The sequence below is a fragment of the Lactuca saligna genome, chromosome 2 (assembly GCF_052625555.1).
Source record: "Lactuca saligna cultivar CGN05327 chromosome 2, ASM5262555v1, whole genome shotgun sequence".
Lineage (NCBI taxonomy): Eukaryota > Viridiplantae > Streptophyta > Magnoliopsida > Asterales > Asteraceae > Lactuca > Lactuca saligna.
The window spans coordinates 141,919,121-141,941,723 of NC_136418.1; the positions used below are offsets into that span (position 1 = coordinate 141,919,121).

The 22,603-nt window shown below is 26.2% G+C and overlaps 2 protein-coding genes across 4 annotated transcripts; one reads left to right on the forward strand and one right to left on the reverse strand.

The window, feature by feature from the left end:
• Positions 1 to 2,439: 2,439 nt before the first annotated feature.
• Positions 2,440 to 3,964, forward strand: LOC145031876 (tubby-like F-box protein 2). Its single transcript, XM_078980530.1, has 4 exons — positions 2,440 to 2,790; positions 2,891 to 2,978; positions 3,057 to 3,186; positions 3,287 to 3,964. Exons 1-4 carry the CDS (start codon positions 2,440 to 2,442, stop codon positions 3,915 to 3,917), a joined length of 1,200 nt encoding a protein of 399 aa, XP_078836656.1. The 3' UTR covers positions 3,918 to 3,964.
• On the reverse strand, positions 3,745 to 19,085 carry LOC145031877 (transcription factor BEE 2-like). Of its 3 annotated transcripts, none has more exons than XM_078980532.1 (5): positions 18,671 to 19,085; positions 9,058 to 9,246; positions 8,834 to 8,968; positions 4,234 to 4,305; positions 3,745 to 4,151 (listed from the first exon to the last, which is right to left on the reverse strand). In XM_078980532.1, exons 1-5 carry the CDS (start codon positions 18,959 to 18,961, stop codon positions 4,149 to 4,151), a joined length of 690 nt encoding a protein of 229 aa, XP_078836658.1. In that variant the 5' UTR covers positions 18,962 to 19,085; the 3' UTR covers positions 3,745 to 4,148. The 3 variants fall into 3 exon arrangements, 2 of the variants coding, with proteins under 2 accessions (XP_078836658.1, XP_078836657.1); XM_078980531.1 differs by having other exon boundaries at positions 3,745 to 4,160; XR_013677046.1 differs by lacking the exons at positions 3,745 to 4,151; positions 4,234 to 4,305; positions 8,834 to 8,968; positions 9,058 to 9,246 and adding an exon at positions 15,495 to 16,065 and having other exon boundaries at positions 18,671 to 18,810.
• Between the last annotated feature and the right edge of the window lie 3,518 nt (positions 19,086 to 22,603).

A 22,603-nucleotide genomic window follows, 5' to 3' on the forward strand; every position in this document is an offset into this window, starting at 1 on the left:
GGCCCTTTGGTTTTATATCTTAAACCAAATCCTAAACTATTTTTTAATGCATCTCATCTAATCACTTATATAAACATGAATTTTGCTAAAGTTTTGATCTCCGAGCCGATATGGGACTCAAAGGTAGAGTTAATATGAAGCAAGAGGATAGTCGGGCTTATATAAGAGAGGAGATTTGGTTGAGTTTCATTCATGAGCGATGCGGGATATGTTTAAGTAGTTTTCAAAATAAAATGAATGAAAAGTAAGCATACATATTCACACCTGAGACATTTAGTTTGATAAACAACACTTTTACCACCGGGCCAACCTCCAACTTGTCTTTGTAACCCAATAAATACGCATATATACATACATAATTAATAGAATGAGCTTAAAAATTAGGGGGTTTTTAGAATTGGGGGCCATAAGCCCCTGCTTAGTTTTGCAAATGGTAGAGCCGGCATTGGTCAATGATCACTCAAGATTCTTGAGTGATCATTGACCAAGGTCGGCTCTACCATTTACAAAACTAAGCAAAGGCTTAGGGGTAGGTGAGTTAAGGAGACATATATATTCTTGAGTCAAGAATATATGTCTCCTTAACTCACATACCCCTATTTAAAGTATATATATATATATATATATATATATATATATATATATATATATATATATATATATATATATAGAGAGAGAGAGAGAGAGAGAGAGAGAGACGTATTTCACTTAAATGATAACTGTAATACTAACTTGTAATGTTCCGATTTAAAAAAAAAAAATACCTAAAAATTTTAATTAAAACCAAGACGTATATAAATATCAAATTGGGTGCACTTCTAAAACATAAGCATGACTTGGAAAATATAGAAAATTTAATTATAATATCCCAATAAGTGCATATTTTATGCGACATTATATATATTGGACCTTGGCTTTTTATTATCTTGGCCTAAAATAAAAGTTGATTAGAAATATATTCCTTTTGCATGTGATTTCATAATACTTGTTAATTGTTAATTAGACACGTAAATTTATGAGTAAGTTATAGAAATGATCTATGTGGTTGGCATAAGGTCATAGTTTTAGTCCAAACTTTTGAAAATCACACACTAAGATTGTTTTTCCAAAAGAGAATGGGTGTTCAACATATATAATCACTTATATTAACGTATATAATCACTTATATTAACGTATCGTACCGATGTGATGTGAGATACACTAACAGTTAGAAACTAACTAACAGTTATAAGTGAACAACTAAGAAAACTTACAAAGCTTTACCATTACCACTTGATAGCATGAATATAATATACTACTAGGATTGTTTGATGTCCAGAAGTTCGTATCACAAAAGATCCACCACATGTGTATAATACAATTTGCAACAAAAGAGAATATACGTTTGGATGAAGGTGGAAGATCCTTCTTTATAAATCGGATTCGAACAGGAGTGTGAAAAGACTGAAGTACCCTTATGTTCAAGTTACATGAGGCGGCCTTAATGGGTGAAGGCTAACGAATGCTAGAACATGGGACTAGAAGTGTTCTAAAAGTATAAAATAATGACGAAAGATAAGGTTATTTACTACGTAATTATGAAAACATAATATATTCCACTTGTAGCAATTTTCAAGAGACAAGTTTAGTTAAAGAAATTAATTAAAAAAAAAAAAAAAAATCCTGATACGGATTACGGTGTACGTAATCAATTAACGAAGTAGTGGGGTATAGATTTTGGGAGAATAATCAATCTGGAAGATCCTCTCAGTATACTGTGTAGATAATACTAATTAAAGGCGTGGGAATCCTTCGGCGCTTGATTGAAGGAGTTGTTTCTCTTCATCCGAAAGAGCTCGTCAGGCGGTGCCGGAGACTGCGGCGGTGAATACGGTGGAGATGCCTTGATCGAAGCAAACTGTGCCGACAAGGGGATCTGCTCATTTGCTGTAATCCTAACAACCCAGAAGTAATCCATGACGTTCTTCATTTTCCGCCATTTCTCCGATCTGAAACTCCTTTCTATCGTCCGAACTAAACTATATTTTCCGATTTTCCCAATCTGATTCCGATCGCTTCAGAGGTATGCAAATTTTCATCAATCCACTTCAATTGACGTTGTTCAGATTACTTTGATTTTTATTGCATTAAGCTGAGTTGATCATAACGTGTTAATTTCTTATCGTTACTTTTCTTCGCATTTCACAACAGGAGACTGATTCAAGCAATTAATTTCTATTAATTAGTGGTGGAAGTTTGGTCAAAGGATAATTAAAAAACAAGGTGTAAAATACGACAAGTTTTCAGAGTTCACACCTTACATGATTCAAAGTCAGCAATGCAGTTTTGTAAAGTCATCGCCTCAGATCTATCTGTACTACATCAAAATTGATAATTAAACTCTACAACTCTACCAAACATTTCTAGGGTTTCTGCCTCAGGTTAAGCTACTACTAAAAAATGTCATTCAAAACCATTGTTCGCGAGCTGAAGGAGATGAGAGACGTGATCGGAAGCATGTCAAGAAGAGGAGTCGAAGGAAAACACTGGAGAAATTGTACTCGATCATCACATATTGCCCCTGATGTACCTCCATTAGAATCAACAACCGAAGGCCGATGGGCAGACTTGCCTCCTGAATTGCTTTTAGACATAATTCGTAGAGTTGAAGAAAGTGAAACATCTTGGCCTGCAAGAACTGTTGTTGTTTATTGTGCTTCGGTGTGTAAGCCTTGGAGAGACATCACTAAAGAGATTGTTAAAACTCCTGAAGAATGTGGAAGGTTAACATTCCCCATCTCCTTAAAACAGGTTAGATTTTCGTAATTTGCTATCTTCATTCTTCCTTCTTCTTTCTTCATTCTTCATTCTTGGTTGTTGATTGCACGTATGTTTCTGCAACTTAAAACAGCCGGGTCCTCGTGATTCTCCAATTCAGTGCTACATAAAAAGAGATCGAGCGACTTCTACTTTTCGTTTGTACTATGGACTCACTCCATGTAAGTAATGATGCTTAATTTTATGAAAGAATTCAACTTTAAGATGTGAATTCATCATTAAGTTTACTTTAATGACAGCTGAAGATGAGAGTGATAAGTTATTGTTAGCATCCAAGAAAATCCGAAGAGCAACAAGTACAGAATTCTTGATTTCTTTGGTTGCAGATGATTTTTCTCGAGCTAGCTCTGCTTATGTTGGCAAATTAAGGCAAGTTTTGGAAATTTCTAAAGTCAATATTTGTTTATCAAAGATTCAAATCCCTTTTTTACTCCATTTAATTCTTATTAAAGAAATCTTTTCACAATAGGTCCAATTTTCTTGGAACAAAATTCATAATGTACGATAGTCAACCTCCAAATGATGAATCATTTGAACCAAATCACACCCGTTCAACTCGAAGGATCAACACAAATCAAATATCTCCCCGCTTACCAGCATATAATTACAATATTGCCACTATCACATATGAACTCAATGTACTCCGTACACGAGGCCCCCGAAGAATGAACTGTTCAATGCATTACATTCCCATTTCCTCAATTCAACAAGGGGGCACTGCCCCCACTCCTAAATCCTTCCCACATTCTCTCTCCTCCTCACATTCTATAAAACAAACTGAAAAACCATCTCATTCCAATTCCACTATCAAAGACTCTTTAGTCCTCAAAAACAAATCCCCAAGGTGGCATGAACAGTTACAATGTTGGTGTTTGAATTTCAAAGGGCGAGTTACAGTTGCTTCTGTTAAAAACTTTCAACTTGGAGCTTCTGTTGAAGATTGTTACAATGTGTCAAATGAAGAAAAAGATAGAGTGATTTTACAATTTGGGAAAATTGGACAAGATATTTTCACTATGGATTATGGATACCCGTTATCTGCTTTTCAAGCCTTTGCAATTTGTCTTAGTAGCTTTGACACAAAACCAGCATGTGAATGACATTAATCTCATTCTTATTATGACAAATATGGATTTGTGTGATTTAATCTTTTCTTTTTTTTTTTTTTTTTTATTGCAACAAATTATTGAATAATGTTTTCGTAAACAATGAGAAAGAAGGTTAAGCCTCCATAGGTAGGAAACTGGTCTTAAAACAGGGTCTCTGATCCATTTATACCAAAATTCCAATGCTTTTAGCTTCACCTAAACCATGATGCTGGTGAACCAAGGTCACTGCAGTTGCTGAAAATTTACAATATGAGTAAGGAACTGAGTTGTGTGGTGTGTGGTACAAATTTCAATTACTAGTTTTTACCTGTGTAGGCAATGAGTTGTCCATCATGGAGTTCACAATTGTAGTTGAAGCTTCAAGTTTCATGTTTAGAAGCTGAAAATGAAAAGAAGACAATGAAAATAAGCTACTAAAGACCGAATAAATTGTAAAAATGAGATTAAATGTCTATTTTAATCTGACATTCCAGTTACCAAATTTTGGTGAAATTCATCATGGGAGGGAGAAAATTAAGGATGAATGGGTAAAGAGATAGTATTCCTCATTATTTTATTGTAACCCATTAACTCATTCTATATGGATTAAGTAAAAAAAAAAAAACAGTAATGTAGATTCTTTCAATAAAAAAGAAATAACCCGTTAATCATCCTTCTTTTTACCACAAGTCGAAAATTATGTAGATTGAGATGAGGATTGTAATCCCTTGTCATGTTCAAAAGGGCTCATTGTAATTTTATAAAGGATATTAACAAATTAATATATATATATATATATATATATATATATATATATATATAAAATAAAAGAATAGTTTTATTCTTTTTTTTTGACATGTGTCATTTTATTAGGTCTCTTAATTAATGCATATTTTATTTTTCTTTTGCAATGTGTCATCATATTATATCTCCTAATTAATGTATGTTATTTGTAACCTATTGATTTTCCATTTCAAATTTCAAAATTTTAATTTTCCACTCTAATTATATTAAATTAATAATATTAGAATAAATATTAAAATAAACTTAATACAAACTATAAAGTGATATAATTTCACATATTTATTTAAATCAATGATTAAAATTTATATAACTAGAAAACTCTCTTTATTAACAATTTATTTAAAATAATTGATTAATAATTTTTAATTTTTATTTTAAAATTTTAATTAATGTATAATCATGGTTACCACGGGTTATAAACTAATATATATATATATATATATATATATATATATATATATATATATATATATATATATATATATATATATATATATATATATATATATATATAGAGAGAGAGAGAGAGAGAGAGAGAGAAAAGTGAGATTGAATTGTAGCCAATCATGTATATTTTCTGGATTTAATTAAAATAATTAATTCAAAAAGTATACTAATCATAATGGTAATTACAATTTATGGAAACTGTCATCTTCAATAACCGTATAACTATGAATATGGTTTAATAATTCGGACTTCATTACTCTTTTAAATAAAACTCAATATTTTTCAAAATTTGAATATACAAGGAGAATAAACTAATTGATTTTACATGGGGAATTTGAAACAAAAGTTGATTATACATGGAGAATTTGATACATAAGTTGAATATATATATATATATATATATATATATATATATATATATATATATATATATATATATATATATATATATATATATATATATATATATAATTTGATACACAAGTTGATTACAAGTGGAAAATTTGATACACAATTTACATATAGATTGATAAAACACAAGTTGAATATATTCAACACTAAATAAATAAGTTGAATATATATGAAAATTTTGATACACAAGTTCTCTCTCTCTTTATATATATATATATATATATATATATATATATATATATATATATATATATATATATATATATATATATATATATATATTCATGAGTTTATAAGAGAGATAATGAAAGTAGACTCATAAAATAAGAAAATTTTAAAAATTTATTACTAACTATAGTATGATTGTCAATCTAGGTTAATATTACATTTTAATAAACGAGACTTAAAAATATTCATAATTTTATTTTGTTTTTTTATCTTTTAACAGAAGATGGTTAAGATCATTGTAAGATAATATGATCTAAATAAAAAATAATTATTATCTTTTGATGAAAGGAAAAAAAAAATATACATCCAATAGTGCTAAAACTTAATTAGTTTCTTTGATATTTTTTTTTATATTATTTGCATAAAATTATGTCTTCCAAATGTAGTAAGAGACTAACACTTCAAATAATTGAATTGTAACTTTACAGTTAATTGCTTAAATTATGTGAACTTTACAGTTAATTTGATATTCAACATGTATTAAAACGAAATCCTTAATTATATTGATTTAAAAATCATGTTGAATTTGTAACCGTTCAAAATCTTACTGATCTCGTAATCATGATGAAATTAATGACTTTGTTATTACAACAAATCCAACCTTCTGCATTATCTGCATTATACAGTTACTTAATAATATTGTTTTTCTAATTAATTAAATCCAAAACGTCAAAATTTAAAGAGATCAACGAAAAAAGGAAGAGTTCTAGACATTTAGAATGAACGGATATGCATCGGATTATAATAAAACCTACTTCATTTTTTTTTTTTTTCTGTTTTTAGGATATTTTTTGTAGAAAAAAAAATGAATATATTTCGTTATCTTTCCATAGAGATCCATATTGATATACAAAAAATGTATTTTTTTTTCAAAAAAAACTCATTTCATTTTTTTTTGTTTTTTGAAAAGTTAAGATCCATTTTTTATCAAAAATTTTTAATTAATAAATTAAAATTCATATTTTTTTTGTACTCTTTAGACATGTTCATATTGATATTGATGTAAGAAAAATGGAATTTCAATTCAGATTACATTGTGAATGTGCTCTGATTAACATTACGAATCTATTCAGATTCACATTACAAATGTACTCAGATTTATAGTGTAAACAATAGTATGTCAAATTCGCATTGTGAATTCTTAAAACTAAATTATATACTGTTTTATATTCACAATGTGAATAAATCCATTTTTTGATATTACAAAATTTATTTATTAGTAATCAAAACGTTAAAATATTATAAATTTACATTGAAATATATTTTGATTAATATGTAAATTTCATTAAATTAATTTGTAAATGATCAAAAAGTTGGAATAGTAAATCAGATTCACTTTGTGAATGTTAAAATTGAAATATTTATAGTTCAGATCACAGTGTGAATCTGAAATGATAGATTTTTTTTAGCTGATGTTCATGTTTATTAATAAAGGACAAAAATTTAAAATTTTTGGTATAGTTAGTTTTTTGGTTAAAAATAAGCTTAAAAAAAAAATAATAAAAAACAAAAAAAAAAAAAAACAAAAAAAACAAAACGAAATAGGATTTTTTCGATTTTTTTTTTTAATATATCGACATGGATCACTATGGAAATATGACGAAAAATCGTGAACAATATATTTGATTTTTTTTTTCGATAAAAACATGGACTAACAAAATTTTAACAAAAAACGAGGTGAATTTTTTTTGGTAAAGATGTGAATTTTCGGTATAATTCGGTGTACGTTCATCGAATGTATAAGTGTACATCTAATCATTTGACTATTGATCATTATGATTTTCGACACTTATGATTGGTTCTTTTCTTTTTTGTTAATAATGGTTCTCTATTGAACATCGTTATATATATATATATATATATATATATATATATATATACTAGCAGCGTACCCGCGCAAAGCGGCGGGGTGTGTAAATTCTTTCGGTGATATGTTTCCTCTACAAAAATATTATGTTACAAAAGAAAGTACATGTCGAAAACAAAATAATCAAACTATAGTGTTATTTGGGAGATGAAGTCATTTTTTGTTCCTAGACGGTGGCTTTATAGTAGATGAGGGAACAAAGAGGTATATGCGATTGGAGGGATATTTGAATCAACATGCTAAATTTAAGGATATCTAAAAGGGTTCAAAATTTGAATGAATCCGGGATTTGAGGGAACAATATCAAATTGTTGAGAAATATAAGGAGATTTGATGATAAATATTTGAATTCAAAATGTGGTTAAGATTTAATATTATTTTATTAATGTTTACTTGTACTATCAGCTTCATTATTTGGACGTCTTAAAAAAATATTATTATTATAATCAATCTATTTTTAGAAATAGTTAGATTTCTTTTATAAGATAGTATATATATATATATATATATATATATATATATATATATATATATATATATATATATATTAAAATAACCTAGTTTTCTGTAATGAATTATTCCGTACCCGATAATGGTCCGGTACTTAGCTCGGTTACTGGTGACCTATTGAGGTATTTGTTTTCTTATAAAAAAAAAATTATTCTTGACTAAATTCGAATTTTGTACAAGAAAAAAAAAAGTAAAAGCTATTATGAATTTCAAGAACAAGTTTGAAATACGATGAATAATTTCGGAATTTTGAAAAAATATTTACTTTTTACTCAAATGTAACAAAAAATTAAAGAAACATAGTAAATGGAAAGTAATTACGATTAAAAAACTTGAAATGTTACATTTTATTCCTACACAACAATTCGTGATTTAAAATGTTATATTATACAACTATAAAACATAAATTGTTATATACGGGAAAAAATTGTTGTGTACGAATCAATATCAATTTTTAAATGAGCATTTCGCAAATATGTAGAAAAGAAATTTGAAATATAATTAATACTATATGTTAGTCTTTTTATCGAGATGAACATTTCATTCATAATAATTATTTTCATTAATATCTCATTATAAAAATAAAAACAAAATAAGGTTAAAAACAAAATGTAATTTCCATAAAGATATCATAAAATAGTAAAAAGAAAGGTCATGTTACCTGAATTTCTATTTGAAGGGATTGAACGTAAGCAATAATTTCATCAAGAATTGCAGCCTTGCTGGTGAAATTATTACACCCTGGAACCAAATCTTGCAAACATTGCATTTTCTTTTTTATTTTCTCCCTTCTTGCCTAAAAAAAATAAAATAAATAATCATAAGATCTTTAGGGTTTCAACCATGCAACCTATATATGGCAATTTTTATTTTTATAAAACTCACTCTTTCAGCTAAGCTATGGGTATCAGTGGCTTGTCCACGACGAGCCCTTACATGAACGTAATCGGGCTTCACATCAATCTTTGGGTTTAATTTTTCATTGAGATTGGGTGGTTGTGGTTCGATTAGGGATGCATCGCCGCCTTCCACCCTTTTCTTTTGAGACATCACTTCTACTTCTACATCATCAAACTAACTCGTGAATTAGACCCCTAACCAAAATCCGACTACTGCTTGATAAAAATGCTTTTAAGTAACATCAAAATAATGATAGTACTTCATATGATTTATTTTATAGTAACAAAACAAAACAATATTTACAATTCTCATGCAACGCTTTGGAATTTTTCGAAGCTTTTTTTTTTATTTGTTTATTTTTAATAAAAAATAAAATCTATGATAAATGTTTAGATTTATCAAATATAATCATTTTAGTATTATCATATTGTTTCTATAAAGTATTTTAAATATATATTTTAATAATACAATGATGTTGTAAGAATATACATATTTAAGTTTAAAAAGCATCTTATTATATTTGATAGTATTGTAGATAATTTTTTTGGTGGTTTTCGTATAGAAACTCTTAAGATCTTGTTTGATAATTTCTGTCTGAGAAAATGTTGTCTGGTACAATATTGTTGGGGAAAGTTTTCTGATTGGAAAAGAAATCATGCTGTTTGATTGTGCATTTCATTGACTGTGCTGAATGAAGAAAAAAAGTAATAAAAAAATAAAAAATAAATAAAAAATAAATAAAAAAAAGTTATTTAAAGAAAATTAATAATCCAAGAAAGAAAGAAAGAGACGGGGTTTGGTGCATAATTATCTTTCCAGTCCATTCAACCAGAAAAATATGATTTTGGGGCTTTCTGGGAAAGACATATCTTACCGGAAAAGACATTTTTTTTGTGCAAATCAAATAGTCTTTCCGGTCTATTTAACCAGAAAGATCCGTTTGAAACTGAAAATATACGTATCAAACGGGACCTAAGACTAGGATTGCTTGGCTCTCTTGGATGCAAAACCCAATCCTGCATTAAATGTTCTTGTTTTTTTTTTTGTTTGTTTGTTTTTTGGTTAAGTGCTAGCTAGCCTACTTTTTGGTTTTAATATATTGTTGGCGTTCAAAAAAAAAAAACCTTTTTCTTGCAATTGTGAAAACATGCTTTTATCGAAGTAGTTGTTGTGCATATAATAAGAGATATTTTTATGTAAAAGTTATATATCAATGTAATTTGTTATATTTTTATACAATTTAATGAAGTATTTAATAGAAATAAAAAGTTCAAGAGTATATTAATCACAAGTCAAATCGTTGTCTTTTCTATTGTTAATGGGGTTTTTCTAGCACCAGTTAATATGTCAACCTAAATAATGTAAACATAGATTTAAATAACTTTTCAACAATAAACTAAAGAATGTTAAAAAATATTTATTTAAAAAGTTTATTAATTTATACTATAGATTTTAAAATCATTATAATCAATATATTGGAAAAACGTCTCTCTTTTAAGTGATCGATGATTCAAGTCATGTGAGGATTAATCGGGTGTATTTAATTTTCAAAAATAAAACCATATATATATATATATATATATATATATATATATATATATATATATATATATATATATATATATATATATATATATATATGGGACGGTTCCATTGAGATTAAAAAAAAAAATTAGAGATCTTGAGATTGAACCTCAGTCACGTATTTCTTACTTGCCGCTCTAACGCTCCAGCGTACCGGCAGCAACGGACTATGCCTAATTACAAATGATTATATGGCAGAGAGGTATAATCATACATGATTATGCATGTTTATACATATATGTCTGTTCACAGACTGAGTAATTATATATGATTACGACAGTTGGTGGCAGAAAAGGTGGTGGTGACAAAGATAGCGATGATATAAGTAACAGAGGTGACAGTGGTGGAGTCGGCTGGTGTCAGAGGTGCTGGTAGGAGTGGTGGAGGTGGCGGTTATGGTGGTGGGGATGGTGGCGGAGGATAAAGGAATGAGTAGTGCTGTGTAATCATTTATGATTATTCCAGACCTGTTGCGCCGGTACGCCGGAAGGTTATTGCGGCAAATGTGAAATACGTGGCTGAGGTTGAATATCGAGATTTCTATTTTATTTTTAATCTCAACGGAACTTTTATATATATATATATATATATATATATATATATATATATATATATATATATATATATATATATATATATATATATATATATATATATATATATGGTTAGGTTCATGTGAGACGGCCTAATTTTGTGAGACCGTGAGATGCATTTTTTTATTTTTTTATTTATTTTATTTATTTTTATTTTTTTAGTTAATTCAAGTTCCGAAAATAATATTTAAAAAAAGAATTTTTGGATTTTTCCATTTATTTTGCATTTTTCCATTTATTTTGCATTTTAAAATTATTTTTTAGAATATGTACAGTGTAATATTCTATTAGAATATTTCACGTATTTTTCAAAAAAAAAAAACGGATTTTTTTTTACTTAATTCAAGTTCCGAAAATAATATTTAAAAAAAGAATTTTTAGATTTTTCCATTTATTTTGCATTTTGAAATTATTTTTTAGAATATGTACAATGTAATATTCTATTAAAATATTTCACGTATTTTAAAAAAAAAACGGAATTTTTTTTATTTTTTATTATTTTTATTTTTTAGTTAATTCAAGTTCCGAAAATAATATTTAAAAAAAGAATTTTTAGAAATTTTCATTTATTTTGAATTTTAAAATTATTTTTAGATTTGATTTTACGGTTTAACAAAATTAAAATGATCTCAAATAAACCTGAACATATATATATATATATATATATATATATATATATATATATATATATATATATATATATATATATATATATATATATATATAATTTACTACTAATAATATAATAATTAAACAAATAATCTATAAGGGGCGAGGAATAGCTAGATGATAGTGGAGGAGACATCTAATCCTTGCTATAAATGATTAGGATTATTAGCATTATTAAATTATTAAATAGGGACCCTATTAAATATCAAAGGAATAGATGATAGTGGAGGAGATATCTAATCCTTCCTATAAATGATTAGGATTATTAGTATTATTAAATTATTAAATGTCGATAATGTTTTAGATTTGTTTCGCTTAAGTATTTTGAAACTTTCTTGAAGACGTTGTAGTATCCAAGTTTCGTTTTTCTTCTATTTATGAAAAGCGATATACTTGTTTACTCGGTTATTATTTCATTTGCAAACCAAGTTTACCTTGACTACTGAGTACTGACCAGCATGCTAGAATTGCAAACCAAGTTTCGCTTAAGTATTCCGAAACCCTTTTTTTTTTTTTTTTTTTTTTTTTTTTTTTTTTTTTTTTTTTTTTTTCTAAATACATAAAATTTATAGGTAAAACTTCAAAAAAATCTTTATATATTTACTTCATAATCGATTTAGTGTTTATAGTTATTTTTTATTCAATTAAGTCTCCAAAACAAGTAATCATATTCAATTTGATATTTTTACTTAGTTAACAGGTCATCCAACTTTTAAAAGTTACACTTTTAGCATATATTTCGAATTTTTTTATAAATTTGGTTCAAAATTTACACTTTGGCCTAGGTTTTAAGTTTTATTAAAAATTGGTAAAAAATTTACTCTTTTACCTTAAATTTTAGAATTTTATTATGAATTCATTCTAACTTTTGTCTTTCATACAATATTTTTCTCAAAAAAAAAAAAAAAAAAAAAACAAAATTCGAATATATTTTTTTCTTTATAAAATCATATTTATACAAAAAAAAACATATTTTCACATAAAAAAATCTAATATTTTATTTTTTCTAAAAACATATTTATATGTTTTTTTATAAACATCTTGTTTATAATAAATACATTTGTATTCAAACACGTTTATATATAAAATGTATATAAACACATTTTTATAAAAATATATTCAAACGCGTTTTTTATAAACAAATGTGTACAAACATGCTTTTATAAAAAAAATATATACAAACATGTTTTTGATAAAAAAAAACATCATTTGAGAAGTAAATTATCGACAACTAAATTATCTTTTTAAATGTATACTTTATATAATAGCTATATAAGAGTTTATACCATAAAATATAAAGCATATCCAAAATTCAAAAGAAATTTTGATCATTGATGAAAAATGTGCGTCTTCAAATTAAAAAACAAAAGTATTGTTATACATTCTTTTTCAACCAACACAACGTTATATTTTTTTTTTAAAATCCAAAATAATATATTAAAATGGGTTAATTTCTAAGTTATAAGTTACCATCTTCCAAAGCAAATTAGATTTCACTTTTAGGGTTTATTTTTTCATTACCTTCGTAACAAAGTTGGGTGCCCAATTATATGTTACCGAATAGAAATAATACTGAAAGAAACTATTCGCACCCATCATTTAACACGGGTAAAAAGCTAGTGGGTGTGTGTGTGTTTATATATATATATATATATATATATATATATATATATATACACACACACACACACACACACAATGAGAGAGAGAGAGAGAGTAGCGCACACACACATGTTTACTATGAAATATATATATATATATATATATAATATGTGTATGTATACATTTTATTTATAAAAACGAATTTGTGTATATTTATGTACTTAATAAATACGTATTTTTAAAAATAGATATTTCGTATAAAAAAAACTTTTTAAAAAAATTATATATAAAATATAAGATTTTTATATGAAAATATATTTTTGTTGTATAAATATGATTTTTTTAAAAGAAAAATCATATTTGAAAATTTTTTTGAGAAAAAAATTGTAAAAAAACTAAATTTGTGACAAATTTATAACAAAATTCTAAAATCTATGTCAAAATGGAAAACTTTTAACCAAATTTGTAATAAAATTTAAAATCTGAATAAAAAAATATAATTTTTTGACCAAATTTATAAAAAATATATTTGAAATTTAGGTTAAAAGTGTAATTTTTTAAAGTTGGATAATCTATTGATCGGGAAAAATGGTTAAATTGAATATGATTACTAGTTTTTAGGAACTTAATTGAATAAAAAAATATATAATAACTAAATCGATTATAAAACTAATATGTAAGGATTTTTTTATTGTAATTTTCCCAAATTTATAATACTACAAAACTTTTTAATCAAATAAGCTTGTCAAAAAATTAAAAAAATCTATATTGTGATGTTTTTCATCCAAAGTATTTCATATTTCTTGTAAATATACATACTCTATGCTCGTTTTACATACTCTATGCTCGTTTTGTGAAGCTAGTTTAAACTCTAGTTTTTATAAAATATAGTTTTATATTTTAATTAAAAATATAGTTGAAAGTTGATAAGTCAACGTTTCAATTAATAATATTTGATAAAAAATAATATAAAATGATATAAATAAACATTTAGATATAACTAAAAGAAATAAAAATAGATATAATTAAATGCATGTTTGGAATAATTTTGAAAAAACTTCTAAGATTATTAAAAACTATCTCAAATAATTTATCAAAATTAGTTCATAAATTAGTTTATAAGCTAAAATAACCTATTTTAATAATTTTACCAACAATAAACTATCTAACTTTTGCCAAACAAAGTCTAATATGATTTTCTTTTTAATTCAATTTTTTTTTTTTTTTTTTTTTTTTTTTTTTTTTTTTTTTTTTTGTAGATATCATTAAATAAGTTCTATGACTTTTTTAGTATCGTGAAGATATGTTAAACCTTTTTATCATTTGTTGAATTGATAATGATATCCCACTAATTATTTCTTTTTTAGAAAAAGAAAAAGTTTCCTTTGCTGTGCATGCTATTATTTATCTCACTTCTTTTATAAACTTTTTTTTTTCTTCTAATGGTATGACAGTGACACATACTTCAATCAAAACACACATTACTTTATAAAGAGGATCTCACCATTTTAGAAAAAAAAAAAAAACAATTATCTTTTATTTTATAAAAAATTAAAAATGCATACGTATATCCCCACTTCGTTATAATAACACTTATTTTATTATTATTATTATTTTTTTTGAAAAGTTGATAAATTAACTTTAACTAAATTCTTGATAGATTTAACTAGGCTGTTTTTTTTGTGGATGTGTAATATCTAATTTTCTATTTGGTAGGAATCATTTTTGTAATTATTTTTAAGCATACAGATTGTTTCTATAAAAAAAATATATGCAAATGAACTTTTTCTGTAAATTACAGGAACAGGTTTTAAATTTATATTCTACACAATAATTATAAAAATTATAAAAAACTATAAAAAAACACATGGTTTGTTTCGGTAAAAAAAAAAATTATAAAAAACTTTTCTGTAAATTACAGGATTCTAAACAGAGACTAAACCGACATCGTACAAAACTTTTATGACCAACGTCTCAACCCAAAAGTATACTATTATATATTCATTTCTCAACTGAATTGAAGTTAGTATTACATATGGCTAGTGATCTACCAGATTCCACACACATTTGTTGCTTGTGGGTGATATCACTTTGTAAGAAGGAAACTAGAATTAAGGATTCACAAACAGAAAACATGTAATAATCAAACAGTTTTGATGAAATGAGAATCATATATACTTGAATTACAAACGGGAAAATAGTAATAATCAAATGCGAAGGATAGAAGGTAAGTTATGATGTAATGAGAATTAAAGCTGCAATTAAGGAAGGATTCATAAACAAAATGGTAGTGTTCAAGCATGAACAATTATAGTTAGCTAATAAGATCAAAAATGTAAGTATTAGTTAGAGATGAAATGAGAGAATTAAATTTAAGGATATGATTATAGTGATGGGATTATGTTTGTAGTGAACAGGGGAAGCAAGGTGATACATCTTCACTCGCAATCTAATTATTGATCAGCGAGATGATCTCCGACAAAACCTGCGCCACCGGTCACCACAATCCTTAACCCCTTCCGTGTAGGTTCACCATTTGTACCCACTATAAACAAAAGAAACATTCAAAAAGGTAATCATATCATTTTAAAAAAACAAAAAAAAAAAAATTTAAGATTCATGTGAACTCAACATTTACGATATTAAATTGCGAATATAGACTTCTATATCAAATTGTAAATACTTAAAATATTATATTAGTTACGGACTTACGGTTTAATTAGTATATAAATAATGTTATATTAATATTATGATTTGTTGGTTGTCGCAGTCTATATTTGTATTCGAAAAAAAATATTAAAACGAATTTAATTTAATTATTAGTTTTTGATATTTGTCGGAATATCTTTTGGTTCATCTTTATTGAATAAAAAACTTAAAACTATATACAACCATTAAATTCGAAGCTAGAGACTTATTTCTTAAAAAGATATTAGATTTCAAAAGGGGTTTTCTTTGTATACCTCCAAAATTCTCATTTCTACCCTTTTTTATTGTCTTCTCGTCTTTTTTGTTTTTTATTGTTTTTTTTTTTTTTTTTTTTTTTTACTTTTTAATATTTTTAATAAATACATAATATATATATATTTTTTTCGTCTAGACCATCAGTGTCTTACTTTTTTTTTTTTTTTTTTTTTTTTTTTTTTTTTTTCATCTGACTATCCCTATATTGTTTTTCCATTCTAATTATCTATATGTTATTTTTCCGGACTATATATATATATATATATATATATATATATATATATATATATATATATATTTTCTTGAGATTATCTCTGTGTTATTTTTTATTAAGATTATCTTTTTGTTACTTTTTTTTCATTCAGATTACTAAAGAGATATCTAATCAAATCATTTTTTAATAATAATAATAATAAGACAAAAGATAAAAAACAAAAAACAAAAAACTACAAAATAAATAAAATATGTCCAATAAAAAATGGTATTAAAGACAAAAAAATAATAAAAATTAAAAATAAAAATGGTGCAAGAAGGAATTTCAAAATATGGGGACACATAAAACAACACCCATTTAAAATTGGTTATTCTATTTCATGTGATAAAAGAATTTTAATGTAATAATCTGAAGTTGAAGTTGTTATATTAATATTGTTTGAAATTCGGGTCATTTGTCTTTTTACTACATTTGGTGTACTGAGTTATATATTTGTAATAAAACTGTCGAGAAAACATAATAATCCAAAATTTTGTAAGTATGACACATTTAATTAATATAACAATTAAAAGATGACATTTTTTAATATGTGCCCTAAGGGCAGTATTAATTAATCATAATTATTATCATAATTAAATGTTAAACACAGTAATTATAAGAAATGTTACTATAATTAAATATAAAATTCATTAATAATCTTCATAATTAATGCATTTCACATTTAAATATGATAATAATTATGATTAATTAATACTTCTTATATATGTTTTTAGAGCACATATTAGAAAATCCCTTATTAGAATTTATTCATCTAATCTACTATAATAAACGAATGATTTTTTTTTACCACATGTCACACTCTAATTCAATTTGTCAAATGTCATTTTATGGTTATTTTGAATTAATTTCTTTTCCACATTTCATTTTATTATTTTTTCTATTTTAATAAATTTCACATAATACTTTAATGTAATAATTACAATAAATGTAGTAATAAATGAATATAAATTCCATTAATAAACTTACCTTTTTATTTCAAAATAATAAAATTAAAGTGTATTAGTTTATTTTGCTTATTTATTTAAATTTAAAAGATAAAAAAAAATCAATTTTAACAATTTATTATTTTTCTTATTATCATATAAATTCAAATTTATTAAATATTTAGATCTTTATATTTAATTTTTTTAATTAACGAATATAATATATGGTCTTACACTTGGTCAATAATAAAGGGTGTTCATAATTAGTTATTTAAATTGCTTATTTCATTTATTCCGATTTAACATTGGTTTTAAATAAAGAGTTTTTTGATAAGTCATTTTCTATTTATTTATGTTATTTAAAAAAATTTTGATAAATTATTTTATTATTACATATAAAATAAGAATTTACTAAACATTATTTATCACCTTTTTTCCGTTTTGAAACCGGATAAACTAATCTATAATTTTTTTTAAACTCTTTGATAAACTTATAAACACTTTTACATATAAGTATAAACTAATTTAAATCAAGAGTCTATTTTCTATTATTACATGAAAATCTTTTTATATAGAATATTAGCCACACAAATTCTATAAATTTACATATTTTATAAATTAAACTTCCTGTGATTTATTTATATATTTACACAGATTTTATAGTAAATAAAACTTACTAAAATTATAACAAATTTTAAAATTTAACGGCTAAATCTGTTTAAAAAAAATCCAAGGCAACTTAACTGAAACAAAACTGAAGAGTCAAATGTAACAACCTAAAACTTAATTACTAAATTAATATTAACCTAAAACATAATTACTAAATCAATTTGATAACCCTACATTTTTTTTTTCATATATAACTGGAGATAATTATATATATAAAAAAAAAGTATAATATGTAATTGCTATTTAATTATTCAAAAAATCCATACAAGTTGTATTATAATTAAATAGAATTTTCATATGTTAGCGGTGCATCGACAAACCTCAAGCTTTCTCTTATTCAAGCTCCGATTATGCCCGGCGACGGCGGTCACCTTCGATAACTCATCAACCGACGAACTCCAGGAGTCCATGAAAGGGCTTCCGGAGAGCTCCGAACAGTGAAAATTATCGAAGATACCAGGCGAGAGGAAATCGGAATCCATCGACCAGTTGAATTGGGATTCAATGTGTACACGATCTCGATGAATTTGAGAAGGTGGAGGAGGAGGCATTTGATGTTGGTGGTATGGCGGTGGAGAGTAGTGTTGGAAGATCTGTAAGATTTCCGACATTATGAGAATCTCGTCGATTTCCGCCACTGTATTTTCCAAAAGTTTATATGAACTTTCGTTTTGATAAATGTATGTCGATGTTATCTGATGCCGGAGAGTTTTATAGGGAAGGGAGGAATTGGGTGGTGTCGTAGGCCGTAACGCCGTAGTCCATAAACATAACAGACATTAACGGCGGTAGCAAGCAGGGACCACCGTAATTGGATCCAACGCAGGTGTAAAAAGCGACGTCGTTTTCAAAAGGTCTTAGTCACCAGGATGGCATTAATCTCTGGCCAAATCCAGCCTTGACGAATTGACGGTTACGTGACAATTTTTTCTTCCGACGACGGACGACGATCCCTTAAAATTTCAGTAAATAGAAATGATTTCTATAATTAATTAATGGTCTGTTTCTTTTTAACTTAATTTATATATGGTATAATGAATGTCTTAATTGCTAAAGTGTTGTGGTACTGTATAAATTCAGACGTCGTTTGTGATTCTATTTCACATATTTGCCCTCTCAAATCCATAATTTTCCCTCAACCTCAACTGACAACTGCTATCGTGATTTTGCGTATGTTTTTTCTTTTTCTTATTTTTGGGTGTGTGCTTATATAATTGTTTATGGCTTATACTATAGATGGCAAAATCTTTTGTGTTTGCATTCTCATTTCTAGGTTGTTGTGTATCGTTGTTTTGTAATTTATTTAATTAAATTCTTTTACTTTTTGTTTCAAATAAATGCTATTTTGTTGATATTCACTACCTGAAAGATTTTTTTAAGAAATTTAAAGCAATTTATTTTTAAATTTGTATTAAAATAGGTCAATATAAATGTTTTGTTTTATAAAAAAATAGATATCTTTAGTTTCGATAAACAGCAAAATCAAATTAGATAAAGGTTTATAATAAATGTATCTTAACATTTTCCGTTAATTTAAGTAGTTTATCATGTTACAGTATTTTTTATTTATTTGAAAATTTAAAACTATTTAATGTGATAAGTATATTTTTAATTTATAACAATTATTTAATAAATAATAATTTTGTTATTTGTCCATTTAAAATAAAAAGATAAAATAATGATTTAATTATATTCAACGCATCCATTCCGTCCAGAAAAAAGAAACATTATTTATCAACAATATCATTCATTTAGATATCATTACCAATTCAATATACTTTATCAACAATATTATTCATTTAGATATCATTGTATAGTTGTATTTGATGTTAAAAAAAATCACTCATATAATGTGGAGGGAGTTTAAATATGTTTTAAGATGCACACACACACATATATATATATATATATATATATATATATATATATATATATATATATATATATATATATATATATATATATATATATATATATATATATATATATATATATATATATATATATATATATATATATATATATATATATGTGTGTGTGTGTTTGCCACTAGTTTAGCATCTTAAATTTATAGATTTGGATAATGAAGATGTTTCCATATTATAAGACGCTCAAAAACCTAATGCCGGGTGTGATCCTTCACTTAGACGTTAACGTTGATTAAATGTGGTTGTGTGGTTGATGTTTACCATTTTTCCATATCATATTATTAATGGAATATATTTTGATTAACGTTTTTAATGATTAGGTGGAGAATCGTTTGATCGAGAGATTATAACCCACACTCCAGGAGCGCGTTGTTTTGTGGTGGTCTACTAGTTAGATCCACTGGCGGTCACATAAAGAAATATTTGGGATTGTACAATTTTTTTAAGGGTTGTGTTGAGCGTGTCAAACCCAACAAATAAAGGGGTAAAATAACTCTTTAAACACTACTACTTCGTACTAGAAATGTGATACAAGGTAAGCAGGGTCGATCCACAGAGATATGGAACAAATGTTTATACATTTTTGCGGAAGGTACAATAATGGTCACATAAATGGGGGGTTGGTATGCAATGATTTAAATAAGAGGATAAAGCAATAAGTAATTGATCAATTAAATGAAACAAATTCAGGATTTGTGAGAACTCCAACTCTATGCAAGACAATTTAACAATGTGATTCCAAGGATGAAATGATATCTACTCAATTCCACCTAAGTTGGTATTTGAAAGTGTTAACACGTTCTAACACTTCTCATTCACCAAGTTGTCAAATTCAAAACAAACTCTTTGAAAATAACCTAACCTTCTAATTTGAGTCTAAACAAGCTCTTAGATAGAAATCAAAAGGTTGCAATAAGATTTATGTGAATGTTCCCAACAACACCCGATACTCCTCACAAGCTTGGGAGTGTAAGAGTATGTGTAATATTTACACTAAATTCATTCAATGGAAATCAATTTAGTGTTTGTTATTTAGTTCCATTCACAAAACAATTACGAATTTTGCAATTTGATAACTTGAATGACCTAACCCTAATTCAAATGGCCAATAAGAATCACAATTAGAATCAAACATTAAATTGAAACAAAATCAAATTCACTAGGTAGGAATTAGAAGCAAACATCAAATCACATGATTGAAATCACAACTAAAAAGTCAAGACATGAAGTTGGAGAAACTAGGGTTCTAGCCACTCATGACTAGAACAAGATCACAAATCTAGAAAATGAAATTAAAGTTCTTACAAAATGAAATCAAGTGTTCCCAAGTGTTAATCAACTTCAAAATCCTCAATAAATTCGCCTTCTCTACTCCAAAAGTCGCCCCCCCCCCTAAGTAAAAAGTCGGTTCCCCCTTTAAGAATGGTGAAAAACTGCTTTAAAACCCACGTTTACGTTTACACGGCCCGCGTAAATTAACACTATCATTAACACGGCCCGTGTAAACGCAAAAATATACTGCGCAGAAATCTACGTTTACATGGCCCGCGTAAACGCAAGGCTTCCATTTACACGGCCGTGTAAACGTCTGTAAAGCCAAAATCCTCATTTCTTTGTTATCTTGCTCCTCGGTGCTCCGCAAGTCTTGAAATTTTGTCCGCAACTTTTATTTACCTCCTCCAACAATATCCTTCCTCCAAAAGTCCCTGAAATATCACAAAAGTATTTGAATGAAATTGTCTCATGAAAAATCCCGAAAAACATGCAAAATGCATGAGTTTAAGCCTATATGCATTGTACTTTTATGAAATAAAGCTACAAAATGGGTACATGAATGCACCTAACAAATCTCCCTAAGCTTAAACCTTTCTTGTCCTCAAGAAAGAACAAGAAGATTTAAACTGGAGAAAATAAAATAGAATAGAAGAATAGAAAATTAAAGTTAAAACTATTTGAATCTTAATGCATGAAATCAAAACAAACATGAAAAGATCCAACCCAATTACCCTGTTTTGTACCATAGTTGAGAATGTACCTGTCATGCCTTGAGTCAACTTGGCTTTAGTCTCAAAATATTATATGATAATAGAAATAAAACTTTGGCCACTCCCTATTACAACTCAACAGAATCAAATATCACAACACTTATTCCTTTTCAATATCATCAAGTCAATTCTTGGAACAAATTATGGTCTTACTTTCGTGAAATTATATGTGACAAAACATGCTCAACCATCTTTGTTTCATAAAATATAACAATGTTCGATTCCAGCTATTTGTTGGTCAACAACAATCTTTTTCTGAAAAATCTTTTCTAAAAATTCC